General features: G+C 38.2%; 1 protein-coding gene across 2 annotated transcripts in view; it reads left to right on the top strand.

The window, feature by feature from the left end:
• RTN1 (reticulon 1) overlaps positions 1–18,068 on the top strand; it is a 192,747-nt gene that overhangs the window by 162,626 nt on the left and 12,053 nt on the right. The window contains exon 1 of one of the 2 annotated variants that reach the window (XM_012785682.2): positions 6,834–7,057. The exons of the other annotated variant lie outside the window; for it this stretch is intronic. Within the exon in view, the coding sequence (XP_012641136.1) occupies positions 6,997–7,057 (61 nt within the window). The 5' untranslated portion in view covers positions 6,834–6,996. Of the gene's footprint in view, positions 1–6,833; positions 7,058–18,068 lie in introns of those variants that run through there. 2 annotated transcript variants of the gene reach the window in all.

Genomic DNA, 18,068 nt, shown 5'->3' on the forward strand with positions numbered 1-18,068 from the left:
TAGGGAACAAAACCATCTCCAAAACATAAAAGTGCAAGGTGAAGCAGTAAATGCTGGCAGAGAAACTGCAGCAAGTTATCCAGAAGATGTAGCTGAGATCACTGATGAAGGTGACTACACACTAAATAAACAACAGAATATTGATGTAGATGAAACAGCCTTATATTGGAAGAAGATGCCTTCTAGAACTTTTCATAGCTAGAGAGGAAAAGTCAATGCCTGGTTTTAAAGCTTCAAAGAATAGGCCAACTTTTTTGTTAGGGGCTAATGCAGTTGGTGACTTTAAGTTGCAGCCAGTGCTCATTTACTATTCTGAAAATCCTAGGGCCCTCAAGAACTTTGCTAAATCTACTCTCCTTGTGCTCTATCAATGGAACAAAAAAGCTTGGATGACAGTGCTATCATCTGTGCACATCTCTTCATAGCATGGTTTACTGAATATTTTAAGCTAACTATTGAGACCTATTGCTCAGAAAAAGATTCCTTTCAAAATATTGGTGCTCTGACAACCCACCTGGTCATCCAAAAGCTTTGATGGAAATGTAAAATATTAATGTTGTTTTCATGCCTCTTAACACAACATCCATTCTGCAGCCCATGAATCAAGGAGCAATTTTGACCTTCAAGTTTAACAGTTAAGAAATACATTTTGTAAAGCTATAGCTGCTATATGGAAACCTTTTGGACATAACTTACCATTCTAGATACTATTAAGAACATTTGTGATTCATGGAGGTCCAAATATCAACCTTATTAGGAGTTTGGAAAAAGTTGATTCCAATCTTCTTGGATGACTTTGAGGGGTTCAAGACTTCAGTGGACACAGGAACTGCAGATGTGGTGGAAATATCAAGAGAACTAGAATTTAAAAAGGAGCCTGAAGATATGACTGAATTGCAGCAATCTCATGATCAAACTTGAACAGATGAGTTGCTTCTTACAGATGGTTTCTTGAGATGAAATCTACTCCTGGTGAAGATGCTGTGAACGTTGTTGACATGATAACAAAGGATTTAGAATAGTACATAAACCTAGGTGATAAAGCAGCAGGAGAGTTTGAAGGGATTGACTCCAATTTTGAAGGAAGTTCTGTGTGTAAAATGCAATCAAATAGCATCACATGCTATAGAGAAATCTTTCAGGAAAGAAAGAGTGAATCAATGTGGCACACTTCATTGTTGTCTTATTTTAAGAAATTGCCACAGCTTCCCCAACCTTTAGCAACCACCACCCTGATCAGCCAGTAGCCATTAACTTAGAGGCAAGAACCTCCACAAGCAAAAAGGTTATGACTTATTCCAGGCTTATGATCATTTGCACTTTTGGCAACAAAGTATTTTTAATTAAGGTATATACATCCTTTTTTAGACATAATGTTATTGCACATTTAATAGGCTACAGTCTAATATAAACAAATTTTTATATGCACTGGGAAACCAGAAAATTCATGTGACTCACCTTATTGCAATATTCACTTTATTGGAGTGGTCTGGAACTGAATCCACATTATCTCCAAGGTATGCCTGTATGCACATAGAAAATTCAAAAGAATCTACAAACAGAACTAATAAGTGAATTTAGCAACATCGCTATATAAAAATTTATTAACCTGATATAGTCTTTTCCATTTCTACTTTCTCCTTTCTTATTTCAACTATGTATTAGGATCCTCTTTTGTAAGCATCCTTTGGTTTAGTTTTTTTCATCCACTATGATAGTTTTCATCTTTTTAGCTGGCATTACTTAGATATGTTTAGATGTATTTCTAATACTATCCTTATTTAACATTGTGGATAGGTTCTTGGAAACTGTACCTTTAAGTAAAAAGACATACAACAGGTTCTCAAATGGTGTCATTTTGTTCAAGGTAGGTTCATTTATAACTTTGATGAGAAAAAAAAGTGGTTCCATTATATTTCTTTTTGTCTAAAGTCACAGTTTCCAAGAGCTTCTCTATGACGTTAAGTGCAGATTTACTGTACTTCCTTTTGTGCTTCCCAGGTACCAGTTACTTTTTTTTATTATTATTCTTATTTTCCCCTTTCCTAACTTCTGTTTGTTTGATTGGGTTTATTAATTCCCTTGTTTATGCATTATATTCATTTAGAAATTATATATTCTAGTTATTTCCTTTTAGTGATAACACTTAAATGTTTAATACACAAATCTTACTTGTCAAAAACTAAAGTTATTATTTCCATCCTCCTGAACAATGCAGGAACCTTAGAATGCCTTTACTTTTATCACTCCCTTCCACCTCAGGTTCTCTTTTTGTCTCTTGTTTTAGTTTTACCTCTCTTTTATAAACCCCCAAATTAACCATTACTAATTTTTAATGCTCAGCATTCTTTCAGGCATCTCCCTTCTTCCTTCTAGGCTCAGTTTTCTTCTTCCTGAAGTACCACCTTTGGTAGATTTTTCTTTAAGGTCTATAATTAGTAAATTCTCTCATTTCTTACATATTTGAAATGTCTGTATTAGTCTTGCTGGGTATAGAATTCTAGATGATAATTATATTCCTCTGCTACTTTGAGGACATTATTGTCTCAAACTATTGTATTCTGATTTTGTGAATGACTGCTGTTGGTCTAACAGTTTCTCTGTGGTAATCTGTATTTTATTTAGGCTTGCTTTTAAGATTTTATCCTTGTCTTTGCCTTGCCATTTCACTATGATGTGGGTAGGAGTATTGATTTCTTCTTATTTGTCTTCTTATTTGGCTGATTGACTGTTATAATCTCTAGAATTTATGTCTTTTATCAATTCTGGAAAATTCCTAATGTGGACAAATCATTCAACTTCTCATGTTTGTCCACCTCTTAAGACCCTTCAGTGTCTCCCTCATTTACTGACAGAATTACTACTCAGGCCTGTCATGATCTGGCCTCTGTACATATCTGTGATTAAGTTTCCCATTAAATGTCTGTCTGCCAGGAAAGCCCCATGATTCAAACTGGTGATGCTATTTCTCGTTCAAAACTCAGGTCAGTTATTACCTCCTCTCTGAAGCCTTTCTTGAAACCTCTTCTTCTCCCTAACCCCTGTTTTGTGTATCCACTCTTTCCTGCTCATACATCTATCAGTGGATTGCATTTATCTATTTATGTGTAAATTTCCACCCACTAGACTCAAGTTCCCCAGTGGGCAGCTACCTTTGTATTTACAGAGCTAGGCACTAAGCATGGGCTTTATAAATGTTTGTAGATCGAATAAATGAATGAATGAATGAATCAAGAAATGAGGGTAAACACTGTCTTCTTCATAGGTCCCTTGTAACAACTAAATGTATACCACATGAGAAAGCACCAAGAAAATAACAAGTGCGAATCCATTGTTTGAATCTCCACAATTCGTGTATCATTTTAGTACAGTGGGTTATATACCACATTGGTTGTCTTTTTAAAGTTCTTTATTCCATATGGCATAAAGTAGAGTTCTTAGTGTTCTTTGATCACCATGAAGTATATTTTTGGTTCTCTGCTTTTTTCTTCTAATTGCTATACTTCTCAGAGAAAAAAAAAAGATCAAGCAGTTCTATGAGAATGCTTGATATAGTTTACCAGGTCTTACATTCTGTCATGAGAACTCAGAGCATCTGTGAGTGCTCTTCTCCCATATATCTTAACAGTGCTCTCCTGCTCTTCTTTTAGGTATCTGCTCCAATTTTACCATATGAGTTAGACTTTGCGGACCCTCCTAATAAAATAGCAAACTTCTACCCCACCCCCACTCTATCCTCTTTTACCTGCTTTATTTTTCCCATACACTTGTCCACAAATGACTTATTATATATTTACCTTTTCTATTATTATTTGCTCACACATGCACTAGCATATATACTTCTTTAAGGTAGGAACTTTGCTTTATGCCTAAATCAGTGTCCAGCACACAGTAGGTGCCCAGTCAATATTTGCTGAATAAATTGTATCAATGTAAGTGCCACTGATTCTCATCAGTAAAATCCTGGTGCTACAGGAGCCATTCCATACAGCCACTCTGGGCATGCTGCTAGCCTTCAACATTTATCTTGATCTGGGATGAGATTACAAAACTCGACTATTTTGCTTTTTGTTAGAACAGACTGCCTAATGCATGATTTCATCTTGAAATCTAAAGAAATCACTTCCTCTCCTGGCAGGCATCTAAACCAAGAACCTAAGCTGGCTGTGGATAAAGCCCGTCTGTTCTCTACTGGTTTAAAGATAGTGGCAATTCCTGCCCGCTTTTAGCAAGCTTTATTTTGCTTTCTGTTTTCTTTCACCACTTAAGGAAAATTTACATATCTTTTCTACCCTTTTTATCGTTTAGATCTTGGCAAGAGCACTCAATTAATACTGTGTGTGCACTTGTGCAAAGAAAGCACCCATTTACAATGTTTATGGGAAATGAATTTTTACCGGTTCATAGAAACAAACATCTAACGCTTTAACTTATTCGTATATTGTAAGAGAGAGGCCCAGAGTTGGTAAATGACTTGCTGAAGGCCATGTAACTAACTTTTACAGTTCAAGCCATTCCTGTTTTTCCTTGAATAAATTCATTTATGTTTCTTTTACCACCTATGCGTTAATCTAAAGCCCCCCAATTCTCATTTCATTAGTGTCCTTGTGTCATCTGTCATCTTACTTCCTCAATCTTCAATCTTCAACTATCAAACTGCCTTATTGGTTTTTTCACATGCCATCAAACTTCTCTCTTCAGACTTAGTATGAATGAAAATAATTTGGTCTTTAAGCTAAACTGACCTTCCAAGGTCAACTTTGTGATCAACGAAAACACATGGCCCAAGAAGTGTGACATAATCTAGCCTCCGCTGGCTTCTGCCTCACTGGGGCTGTGCTGCTCTCAGCTTGCTACTCAAATTAGCAATACACACCATACAACCGTCAGATTCCCACTGCCCCGCGTTTCTGGTGATGCGGTGGACACTGAACACTTACCACTGAAGGTACTGTACCTGCTGGCACCTTCTCCACTTAGGGCTGATGACTGGCGCTATCGCTGGACTGGCAGTGCCTCCTAGTGGCCAAGGCTCTAAGGATTCCCACCTGAAAAGTGGCCAGGACAAGAACAGCCACCCGCAACCCCTGCCCTGCGCTGTCCTTCCTTCTGGGTCTCATCCTACATCATCATGCAGTGAGAATTTGGTACTGATCAGGCCATCATCACGTATCAATCTTTTCACTATTTTGCTGACTGAATTCCCCAAAATGACCATGGCAATTAAAAAAGGGGGTGGGGGGAGTAGGACACAAATAGTGGAAAATCACTAATGTCTCTGGAGCAGGCCAGTTTGAAAAGCGCTTTGTAATAATGTAGTCACTGTTAGGGGAGCTCTGACTCTGCATTAAGCTTCCTCAAGAATAATTTCAGATTTATTACAGAGATGTGCAGAGAGGCCAAGCTGGTTTCTCTATAAGCTTGTATTCCGGAAAGAATATGCATGACCCTATTTTAAAGACTAAACGCTTCATAAAAATGAAAGCTAAATCATTTTTACAAGCGTAACCTTGAGATGGCTGTCCTTAGGCCCTTGCTGGCACAGGGTGTGCAAATGTAGATTTGGATCTGGGAAGGAACACCTCTGGGAACTGTGGAGTAATCTGGAAGGTTCCACCTCCCAGGAGGGAGAGAGAAAGCCTGGCAATGGATAAGGACATGCCACAACAAAATGAAGTGGGGAGTCTGTCTTTGGTGCCTAGAAACTTTTCTGTCTATTATATATACCCCTCTAGTCTCCAAGACATCGCTCTGTCCTTACGCCGAGTCTTGTCTTCTCAAGGGACCCCTTCTACCCAGACCTTCTTTTCCAGACAAGGCCAACTTTCCAATGCTTTGTCTTTGCTGTTTCCACCTATTCCTCATCAAAATACACCTATCTCCTGTCCATTCCTTCAAGGTCTTGGTACATGTTCTGATAAAGTAGTTTATGCTAAGAACAGAACCCATTGTTCTGTTCCTTCCTTGGATATTTGCATTTTAACTGGGGACTCCTAAAAGCCTTGACTAACTGGGCTTGGAAGCCAAACCTATCTCCCAAATTATACACACCACCCACCTCCATCACCCCACAATACTCAATCCCAAAGATGACACTGTTGAGACAAAAGGCCCATTGCTTCCTTGAGTTCTGTTTTGAATGTCCCCACACTGACCACCCTTGGACTGTCACTGCAGTGACCAATAACTCCATGTGCCAGAGTCTAGAGGCTTTGATCTGGGGCCTAGAGGCACCGCATTCTGATATTTATTCATCCAATCTGCAAACAGAGGAAGTAAAAGGCCAACCAGAGAAACACACAAGCCCTCAGCGATGAGCTGGAGGATTTCTTTCCAGTGATTGCTGCTTGCCAAGAAAGGTTTTAGATAGCTGTGGAATATTCCAAAAGAGGGAGAGAATCTGGTAATTCTTTGGAAGATTCCAGACAATTAAAATTCACGGTGGTTAACAGAATTTCCAGAAATAGGGAAGGGAGAGGTGAGTGAACGGTGGGGACAATTAGAAGACATTATGCTGCAAGCCTGACATTTGAATTGCCATTGACTCCGTCTTGTCCAACAGGTTTCTTGGGTCTCAAAGAAATTTCTAGAATATGCACCCAGCCAGTCAAAAACAGCCCAAGTCCCCCTACTCTCACCCCCGCCCCTTGGCCCTGTTTCCCCAATCCTAGGCCTAGTAAGTGCCTTCCCAGTCGGAACCGGTTTAACCGTCTCCAGGGTAGCATCCCTCGGTGGCCAGGCCAGCGCAGCCGTGCGAGGCGCCCGCATCCAGTGCGCGCAGGCGGCTCCGGGGCCGCGCGGCGCTGATTCGCTACCGGCCACGCAGACTGCGGCGCCGCGACACGCCCGCCCCTCGCCGCGCGCCGGCTGCTGCAGCCTCGGTCTGTCTACAGCCGCGCGGCCACCGCGAGCCCAGCGCTGCAGCCGGGCACTGACGCTTGAGTGCACGCTCAGCGCCCCCGAGGAGAGCGACGGGGAGCCCCTAAAGCCCGCACGATGCAAGCCACTGCCGATTCCACCAAGATGGACTGTGTGTGGAGCAACTGGAAAAGTCAGGGTATTCTCTTTATTTCAGTAATGCATGCCCGAGGCGCACGGGAAACCGGGATCCGGACTCCTCCATTGTGCATCATTTCACCTGTGGGACCTGTGCATGCTTTATACCCAAGAGCGTTCTGTTGGGGGGAGTAAACCTGTTATTTCAAAAATCAAAATGGATGGTGTTTGATTTTTTTTCCTTCCTTTTTTTAAACTCCTCTCCATCCCTTTGTTCTCTTGTTGTAATGCTGTTTTTTGTTTTTGTTTTTTTTTTTAAATAATGCATCATTCACCTCCTCTGGGAGTTCTTTTGGTACCCGTTGATCATTCAGTCCTTCTTTAATCTTTTCTCATTCCAAGAGTTAAAGTGCTTTCTTATTGTTCCATGCATCCCAGGGCATTTATGTCTGCCCAGAGGTTGAAATCTGGCAAAACCATTAGCTGAGAGAGCTCTAGAGCATCCTTCTAAGAGGGACACACCCATTTCAGGGTTGTTATTTGTGGTCACACAAAGGAAACTGGAAATGCAGACTAGCTCTCGAAATCCTGAAAATATGATGGCGTAGCCACATATTACGGTGGTTCACTTTGAAATATTTCAGTGTTTTTGTGTGTCATTGGAGTAACCTGTGACTATTATTTATTAATAATGGGTATCTGTGGAATAAATGGAGGGAAATAACAAAACAGTGCTGGTGGCCGTCTAGTATAACAGATTTATTTTGGAACAGTCCATATTAGCACTGGGTGTGGCCACCCTCCAGCCTGGCTTGGATGGCTTTTCAGCCATTTTTATTCAGCCTCATATTTCACACTTCCATCTCTCCTTTGTTACATTAAAATTCTCCCCTTCACCTTGCTCGGTTACAGATTCTGAGGAGAAAGATGATTTGCAAGAACGAATTGTGCATAGTAACTTGGGTGTTTGTCAGATGAAGTGTCTTAATTTTTAACAAACATGGTTCTGAAGAAGGCGCGTTTGATTTAACCTGCAGGGCTTTGCAGCAGCCCTCAGGGGACTGAGATACTCTGGAGCGGCAGCTGAGTTTTTAAAAACCTGGCATCTTCCCCTTGCAATTTTATGCCACGAGAAAAATAGGATGTCTTTTCTTACTTAATGCCTCTGTGGGGATTTTCTTTGGTATATTTTTTAAGAAAAACACAAATCTCAGAAATTAAAAGCACGTCTGCCTTGCCTCTTGTTTGTTGGACTGGGTGGCAATGACATAAAATGCAATCGTCTACTGCAAATTTCTTGGATCTATTGAAAATACAGTTGTCAAAAAGTAAATAGATGGAACTGATAAATGTAAAAGCCAGTAAATAAGAAACGTATGGCAATGGAGGCACAATATTTTAGAGAATGGTGACAAGTGCATGGAACAGCATGTGTTTGTGTCATGTAAAAGGAGACTGTGAAAATTCTTTGTAACAATTCAATCTTGTTATGTGTTTAGACCCATCCAGTTTATTTGATATATACACTCGACAACCATGGCTTGATATAATATCAAATTTGGTTGGACATAAAGACTGGTTTTCAGACTACGATTATGGGGCTTTTTCTATTTTTAACAAAAGTAGATAGGAAAAGATGGCAGGTTTTCTGTTTTATTTGTGTAAGATACAGGATACTATTTCATCACAGTCCTATGTGCTTTGACTCACTTGCCTCAATTGACCTTCTCTCTGGGGTTTAAAAAACAATGTATGGACATTTGTCTTCTGATAACACAAAATGTCATAGTTTGCCCATTGAAGACAATCATTTCCATTTCCAACCTACAGCTACTTGTGAAGATTAATTGAAGATCGTTGAGGATCTTTTATGCTCAGTGACCTTTGGTAGTCTTCAGTACCATTGATTTCCTTTTGTCAAACAGAACAAAGCCATTACCTTGAAAATTGACTATAACTAACTGGGTGGGTGGGTTTATAGGCACAAAAAAAAATGGTAAGAAGTGAATTATTCTTTTTTTTCTCCTCACCGTGAATTTTTCACCTAAACTAAATCTAAACTAAGATTTTTTTGCTGTTGTTTAGCATTTTCAGTGTATCTTCTTTATTTTAGTTCCCGTATTATAAAAAACAGTTGTCTTTAACCCTGCCTATACATTGGAATCACTTGAAAAGCTTGAAAAAACACAAAGGATGCCTGAGCTCCACCCCTAGAGAGTCTGATTCAATTGAGCCAAGCATCAGTATTTTATAAAAAACTCCTCAGTTGAGTTTAATATGTAATCAGGGTTGAAGCCATTTGCATGTCATAATTCGCGGCCCAATCCATAGACCAGCAGAGGTCCAGAAACAAATGATAAAACGGGTGTGATCTGGGAGCAACGGCGAATGCAGTTAAGTCAGTGCAACGTTGTCAATTATGTCCTCTAGAAGTATTAGGAGATGAAAGTTTTGCTTGGGAAGGAAATAATGTGAGTTTCAGATTTTCTCCATATTATTGAATATTTCACGGAGAAATTGCAGCAGATTGAATATTTCACGAAGACTTCACTGAAACTAATTATGTGTCATAAAAACTGTAGTACACACGCAAAAGGAACCTTGTCTTATCAACATACGTGATTTCAGCTACAGACGACAAGAATGTTTAAAGAGAGGCTGAAGTCCATATTATACTATCTGATACCGATTGTGCTTACAATTTAAGAAACAATTACACAACCACTACCAAATATTGGTTAATAAACCAAAGCACATTCTACTCAAAATCAAATGAGAATAAAACAGTAACTTAATAAAATACCTATATAGATGATAATCTATACAGATCAGTATAACTACTATTTATGGGGCACCTTTACTGAGTGCTTTACTTGCATTATTGCTTGTAATCCTCACAGATCCCATGAGTTGTAAGTTCTGTTATTTCCCCCATTTTACAGGTCATGACTGAGGCTTCTGTCAGGGCACAAAGCTAGTTGTGGATGCAAGCCTGGGCTGTCTGTCTCCAGAGCCTCTCTCCTCCCACTGCTCCACCATCTGCCTCTGAGGTAGATGGCTTTTTCCTCAATGACTTTTCTAAAGATATGAATTATTAATATCTATGTAGGTAATTGTGTGGACTTAATAACCCCTCACACAAGTTTTCATTTTGCAAAACGTTTTCTCATTTGAGCTTTTCAGTGTACTCTTGAGACTCAAAGAAGTTAAGTGACTTGGCCAGTTTTGTGGTAAGTGGCAAATTAAGTAGTTAATAGTGATTCTCTTGGCTTCAAGTCCAGAACTCTTCCCATCCCAGACCTCCCTGCTTCTCTTACATGTATTAAGTTATAGAATATGAACTCTATTTAGCTCTTCTGAGATATTTTCACTTAGGTTCTCTCTTTACAGACAGAGAAAAAATTAGCAGCAAGCCATTGATCTTGACTAATTTATGCCATCGTTGTTGTCATCACCATCATCATCAATTCATCACTTCTAGGTTGTCCATAGATATTAGCTATGTGCCAGTTGCTAAGCTTCTGTTACATACCAGGTCTTAATTAAGACTCCCTGAGATATTTGTGTTACTCTCATTTCATAGAGGAGGAAACTGAGGGTCTTAAGGCTGAGAGAGTCAGTAATTTGCCCCAGAATGTTGCTGGGTCCTGAACGCTGGGCATTCTGATCATGAAGCCCACATTTTTAACACTACCTAAATCCAAATGGTGTTGTGCCAGGGGAACAAAGTTTCATCAGAACTGTCCATCCACGTGGTTCTATTTGTGCTATAAAGATCATTTTTTTCCAGATTTCACTGTGCTCAATAAATTCATCTGGCAGGATGCTTGGTGATATGGTGGCTTGATACGTGTGTGCTTGGGCTAAGGGTCAGCTCCCATTCGACTCTGGGTGGCAGCATTCTGTAGTTACAGCTTCTCCAGCATGTACATTATTGATGGAAAGAAGATGAAACTCTTTGCAGAGAGTGTAACCTAAAGGCATTAGTTTGGTTTTTTTGTTTTGTTTTGTTTTTTACTTACAAAATAAAATATTTTGAAAATTCTTTGCTGGCCTACAGTGCCCTGTGGAAACACTTTAGGGTAGTCTGTTCTGAAAGATATTACTTTGAAACATTTGTTAAAAAGCCAGGCATCTCAGAATACACAGAGACAATATCTGTTTTAACCACAGTAATTGAAAGAAATACTTGCCTTTTGAAAATGGCATTTTGTAAAGACAATGTTATACATTTACATAAAGGCATACCAACACTACCTTTTATCACAATCGGCATTTAGACTCATTAGAATATTGTAAAAATATTACGATATTCAATATTACATTTGCAAACCCTCTGCAGATTTTAATGAGATCCAGTGGGAAAACTGGCTTAGCTGGAGAGCTGGGGATTTTCATAGTGAAAGAAAACTCTTATTATGTATGTAGATAGTATACCAAATGTAGGTAGTCAGTTACTCTGTTGAAAATAAAGGTCTCTTTTTTCACAATGTATTATCATTTTCAAGAGAATCTTTATAAGGTAATATTTCAAAGTTTTGAAAGAATTGTGGCTTTATTATTTTTCTAAAAATAAAGCATATCCATTGTGAAAATTTTCATTTGTACTAAGAGAGGTTCAGATGAAAGCCATAAATCACCCAAAATTCTACCACTCAGAATTAATCAATGTTAATTAATATATGCTGAATACTATCTAGTATGTCTATATGTAGCATTAAAATGAAGCCAAAGGGCAAGGCAGGCAACAAAAACAGTTTATATATCTCAAAAAGTATTTAAAATAATTTAATGGAAGTAGCAGACATGAAACTGAAAGAATTGTGGAACTTCAGATACATGTTTCTTTACTATAAGGGTTATTCCTAAAATTAAGAAAAACACTGTGATAAACATCAATAGGTTCAAATCATTTTTAATTACATGTTTCAATTTTAAACTGTACAGATGGACTCTCTGCAGTGACTTTTTTTTTAAAAAAAAAAGATCCATGACAGATGAGAAAGGTTGAGAAAAAGGCTACTCTAAGTTCCCAGCTTCAAATCTATTATTTCTCTCAGATTTCTCTGGATTAATACTTGTTTCATTTAAAAACAATAATAATTCTGATATTCTGTGACAAAAGCATTATGATTACTACATATAAATAGGGATGGTGGATGAAATCTTTCATGGTAGTTAGCAGGCCCTCCCTTCATATTAAAAAAGTCTCTTTCCCTTTCCTTCCTTCCCTCCTTCCTTCTCTCTCTCTCTCCTTTATATTTGAAATGACATTCTGTACTTAATTCTTTTCCATCGTTAGACTAGTTAATACATTCTGGAACAGAATCTGTGAAGTAATTGATATATTTTAAATTACCTTATAAGAGAATTAAATTCTAAAATCCACTGAATCCAAGACAAAATCTGAGTTAGATCTTGAGTGGATAGCTCTCATAAAATTACCTTTTTTTAAAAAAATAATTGTATGTATGTCACAACCAAATTTCCCATCCTTCTCAACCTGATCTCCTAAGTTGTATGCATATTTGGCCCATGTATTATTAATATTTACATACTGTCTCCATTCCAGTTCTTATGAAAATACACACAGCGACTCAAAGAAACATGGCTGCCTCATAATTAAGCTAAATTTTGAAAGCCAAGATTTTGACATTAATGATTTTTTTTAAAGCCATCTCCTGCCTAGGTGACAGTTGAGAGTAATAACTACTTTAAAATCTTGATAATTACATTTAAGACTTACAGCATATATTTCACATAAGAAAAATTTAGGAGTTTTGCAACTTAGAAGTATGGAATTCTATTTCTCCAAAATATTTTTGAGTTATATCTTTAAGTTAAAACTAAGTAAAGTCTTATTGTTTCACAACATAAAATCCTAAATTCTTTCTTATTTCCTGTATTGCCAAAGGGGGAAAAAAACCAATTCCAGCATTATTTAGTTATTTGCCAAAACTGGCATTAATGTTGAACAATTGAAAAGTACAAACATAACACATTTGAATTTTTAGAATTGATTGCAATTCCACCCATTTTGCTATGGGCATGCTTCAAACGCAGTCATACTTTATCTCCTTCCTTCAGAAATAGTTCACCAAATTGAACATTGGCAAACTTCAAATTTAGTAGTAATTAGTATCAAGAAGGACATAGAATTTTACTGAATGGAACAAAGGTACGATGAGAGATCATTCCTTATTCCTTTTTAGTTGAAGAAATATTTTTGCTGTTACGATCTGGGTCAAAAAATTTTAAATATATTCATTTTTAAGAAAAGAGCCAACAGCCCTCTACCTCCATGGTTCTTTTCTATTCCACTACCGTGATGGATTTTAAGAAGATGTGGCAGAGACTTAATATTTTGTTGCTAATTATGATTGATGACCAGCAGACCAAACTGGTTTGTATTGATGTGGTCAGAAAGCTTAAAGAAAGAAAAAGTACATGAAGACAGTCATTGTTGAGTGCTCACAAATCTTTCTTCATCCCTCAACTACCATATTCCCAAAGCCTATCTTTCCCTCTGTGTATCTGTCTCTTCCTTTGATCTCAGTTGCCCAGAGAAAGCGCCTCCAAATGAGCTGTGGCTTTGAGAGCAGTTTAGAAGGAGAAACTGGCCATGCTGTCTAAAATAAATAGGCCTCACTTCCTGGCCAGGACCACCCCATCATGGTGACCAAGGGCCTAGGCATCATTGTGTTAACTTCACAGCTTGGAAAGAATGGGAATGTTCTAGTCCTAGTGGTTAGAATTACCAAACAGGAATCACCTTCACTTCTAAGTCAGGAAAATGTTAAGCCATGCATAAACCTAAAGCAGTTTTTTGCCTTCAGTCCAACCTGAGGAAGTAGCATTAGGAAACACTGTGTTTGCTTTTGTCTCTCATGGAAGAAAAGCACGAGAGATTGCTGCTGGCTGTGCCTTTGACAATCAAATTCTTCATTTTCCTTTGTTCCACCAAAGTTCATTTAGGGTAGTGGATTAAATGCTGTGCACTTTTACTATCTGTAGGACATACCAAGCTTAATGTGTCTTTCCTTTCAAAGCATCCACATAATTATTTAAAAGTCTAGAAATAGTGCTGGCATTTTTCTCTCGACAATTATACTGGCTGTATTTAAGAGGTGTGAGGAAGGGCCTGGAAAATGGAATCACTGCAGGTGTCTTATCAGCAAAAATCCCTGCCAGCAGTTTCCCCCCTTGGGGGTCCTAGATTACCATTTAAAGTTTTAACCTATGTGAGAGACTGTCTTGGCAAATGAAACTCATGGATTAATTGTCTAGAAGATGTCATCTCTGAAGGTCTTTGTGTTTAAATTTTATTATGTCTACTTCCATTATCTTTCTCCAGCTTCATGTCAAAGGAGGAAAGATTAAAGTAGGGGAAGTTACCTCTGTTTCTTCTTATTAACATTTTGCGGTGACATTCTGTTTGCTTCATGAAAATGAGTCAGAAAAAAAACTGACTTTCTATCATTTCTTTGGACGATTGGTTGGAAAGAACTAAGGTTTGTCTTTCCTTCTCATCATGTCCACAAAGTAGTCAATTATTGAAGTCAAATCATTGGAAGCTTGCTAAAAAGTAAATCAACAGCATATCTTTTTTTGGCAATTCTGTTGAAATGATGATATCTACTAACAGGAATTTTTCACATTTCCTCACTTGGCCTTTTTAAAAGTAGTATTAACTTGTCTTATAGCAAGTGAGTGATGGATGGTGCCTGAAATATTTTCTGGGCCAAGATGGAATATAAATGTACAGTTAAGAATATGGCACAATAATGCAGATAATTGAACAATTTATTGCAATTTGATATTATCCACTTATACAACTACATTTTGTCTTATAACTAGGATATGAATATTTGCACGATTGTCTTTTCTGTTTTTACATTTTTAGTAAACTTTTTGAATACTGAAGCCACTATTGGGTCATTTTAATGCATTTAAAATAGTTTCTCAAACCAGAATATTTGGACTGCAGCAAAGGGCTTTGTTTTTAGGAATTTGACATAGGATTTCATTTCCATTTAGCTATTAATTCAAACCTTGGATCACTTCTCTTCTTTTCTAGTAGTGATTGGATTCTGGAAATGAGGGGATACTGGAAATGAGGGGTACTGGTTTCAACACTTGGTACTAGGATTCTCAAATCTGCTAGCTCTCCTTTGACTGAATTAGTTCTGAGACAGCCCCAGGCAGGCTGCAGCATGTACTTACTTATATACTTGTGGTTTGGGGACTAAGATGAAATCACCAAGTTTAGCTCATTTATCAAATTGATAGGATGCACTGATCTCTCATTTCAATGCCAATGTGTTTGCTCCTTAGTTTTTTTGTTTTTTTTTTTTTTTAGCAAAGTAGCTTTAATTTTTATAATTGGCAAAGCAATATAGTAATATACCTGTCCTAGTGGGTATGCTTAGTGAATGTACACTCAGATGTTTAAACTCTCATCTGGCTTTTCCGCATTAGGAGAATGTTAAAAGAGAAAAGCTATTTATTGTACCCAAACATTATTGTACCCAAACATTATTGTACCCAAAGACCACTTAGGTAATTTGTTCTAGTTACAGAGTTGCTTATATTTTTCCTGCTTGGGTTCTAAAGAAACTTTATTCAAATACCTGCTTTTCTGGATCTGGTACTGTAAAGCTTCCTACACAAGTTCACATCATTCTAAGACAAAATAAAACGTGAAAAATTGGCATTTACACAGCAGATTTGGAACACAGAAATTGTGTCTGACCCCTACTTCATCACCTCCTACCCTTCCCGCTGAATCATCAGAACTTTGGGATTTGCTGGCACTCTGACCACATATGGCCATTGCCATTCTCACAGCCTGTCAGTCCCCAGCTGTCTAGACTGTCATTCCCAGCCTGAGCCCACAGTCATTCATTTCAATTCTGTCCTCTTGGATCTTAGCATCCTCTGACATGCTGCTTGTTCCAGTTCACAGCCCTGGGTCACCCACTGCTCACTGATGAGGACACCCAGCATCCGACCCCATTGATTGGCATCACTAGAAATCCTTGACTTTACCCAGACCCTCTTTGCTTTTTCACAGTCCTTTTATTCATTCCTTTTTGAACCCTTAATGTATTTTTCAAGACCAGTGCTGTCCAATGGAAATACAATGTGAGCCACACATGTAACTTGAAATTTTCTAGTAGCCACATTAAAAAGTAAAATGAAACAAGTATAATTAATTTTGATTATATATTTGATCAAATCCAATATACCCCAAAGAATTAGCATTTTTACATATAATCAGCATAAAAAGCATTAATGAGATATTTTGCATCCTTTTTTTGTACTGAGTCTAAGATCCAGTAGATTGTTCACACATACATAAGAACACCTCATGTGGGACTGGCCACATTTCAAGTGCCCAGTGGCTATATGTGGCTCATCACTACTGTCTTAGACAACCCAGTCTTGGCTTTTCCTACTTGCTTCAAGCTAGTACCCCTAACCTGCTCAGTCTCAAGAAGACCTCATGACTAATTTCCAGGGAAAATTAGAGTTAATTTACCCCAAACCACTTCATTTCCTTTCCACCTCAACATGTATCTGTGGCCACACTCATACCTTCCCAAAATGTCTCTCCATCTTTAGCCTTTTTTTCTTCTTCCTTCCTGGAAAGAAAGAGCTATGGCTAATCCCCTTTGTTTTCCTGCCTTTGCTGAGACTTTGCTTAATCCAATACCCTCCACTTTCTAGAATCTTCACTCCTCCATTCCCAAACTTTACTTGTGGCTACTACTACCCACACTAGCATCTTCTTTATTACTTCAAATTTCCCACTGCCCAGCCAGCCCCTAACACTAGGGATCTCCTCTCCACTAGTCCTAACACTGCTCTCTCCAAAGTTATGAATGACCTTCTAGTCTCCAAATCCAGTGGTCTTTTCTCAGTTCTTATTTCTTTGCTGCATCTACAACATTCCACCCTCGAGCTTGCCTCTTTCTTCTGAGAAGTTTCCTTCTCCTTGGCTTCCATAACCTACTCTATTGTGGTGCCCTTTCTAACACTCAGGACTATCTTTTCTATAGCTCTGCTTATTCTTTTTTATCTTGAACCATAGTGTCATCCTGTGCTGCATCCCTAAGCCTCCTCTCCCTTGGGGACTTCCTCCACTCTCATGGCTTCAGTCATCATTTCTACTAGGAATACACCCCAATGTAAATATGCCACCCTGTGTACTAAATTTCAGTCCTGCATTTCCAGTTGCCTACTGTGCATATTCATCTGACTATCACTGGATATGTATTAAAGGACCATTTTAACTCAGGGCTACTGTGACAAAGCCTAAGAACAAATCATTTAACTTCCAAGCTTTTAAAAAACTCGGTAAGTATTGTGTGTAATTGTCACCCTCATCTCATCTGTGATTCTTATCCCATCTCTGCCCCAGTCTGTGTCAAAATGCCCTGCTTCGATGCCATCATGTCGGAATCTGGAGGTTTAAAAACAAGTGTCATCTCTTCCCCAAACCAGTGCACCCTCAGATTTCCTGTTTTTTGTCAGTGATAGGAACCATTCAGTCACCCAGCTTTGAAATATTTTCACCCTTAATTAGCTCTTCCTCCTTTCTCCCACAGCTAATTAGTCACCATTCTTGTCAACTAATTCTTCATAATACTTCCTATCTTCTTAGCACATTGTTCAGCACACCCACATATCATCCCAAATCCTTTCCTCATCAACTCCAGTACTATCCCTTCCTCACACTCAACTTTTGTCACCTACAAGATATGTTGAAATGGATTCAGCATTTGTTTAGATGAATGTCCAATCTTCCCAGCTAGACCTTAAGTTCCTTAAAAGCAGGAACAAACTTTTATGATTTCTTTATTCCTGCGCCTACTAAATAATAGATCAATAACTGTTTACTATTGATAATGACTTTTCACTCAAAACCTTTCCCTTAAAATGTCTAGTTCTGAAAACAGTTTTAAATATAATCCAGCTAGCCCAAATTAATTTTACATAACTTCTGGGGATATTGGACATGTAATGTGAGGAGGCAACTATTTTGTTTTAGAAAAAGGACCAAATTTAGG

This window comes from Microcebus murinus, chromosome 6, assembly GCF_040939455.1.
Source record: "Microcebus murinus isolate Inina chromosome 6, M.murinus_Inina_mat1.0, whole genome shotgun sequence".
In the NCBI taxonomy this organism is placed as follows: domain Eukaryota; kingdom Metazoa; phylum Chordata; class Mammalia; order Primates; family Cheirogaleidae; genus Microcebus; species Microcebus murinus.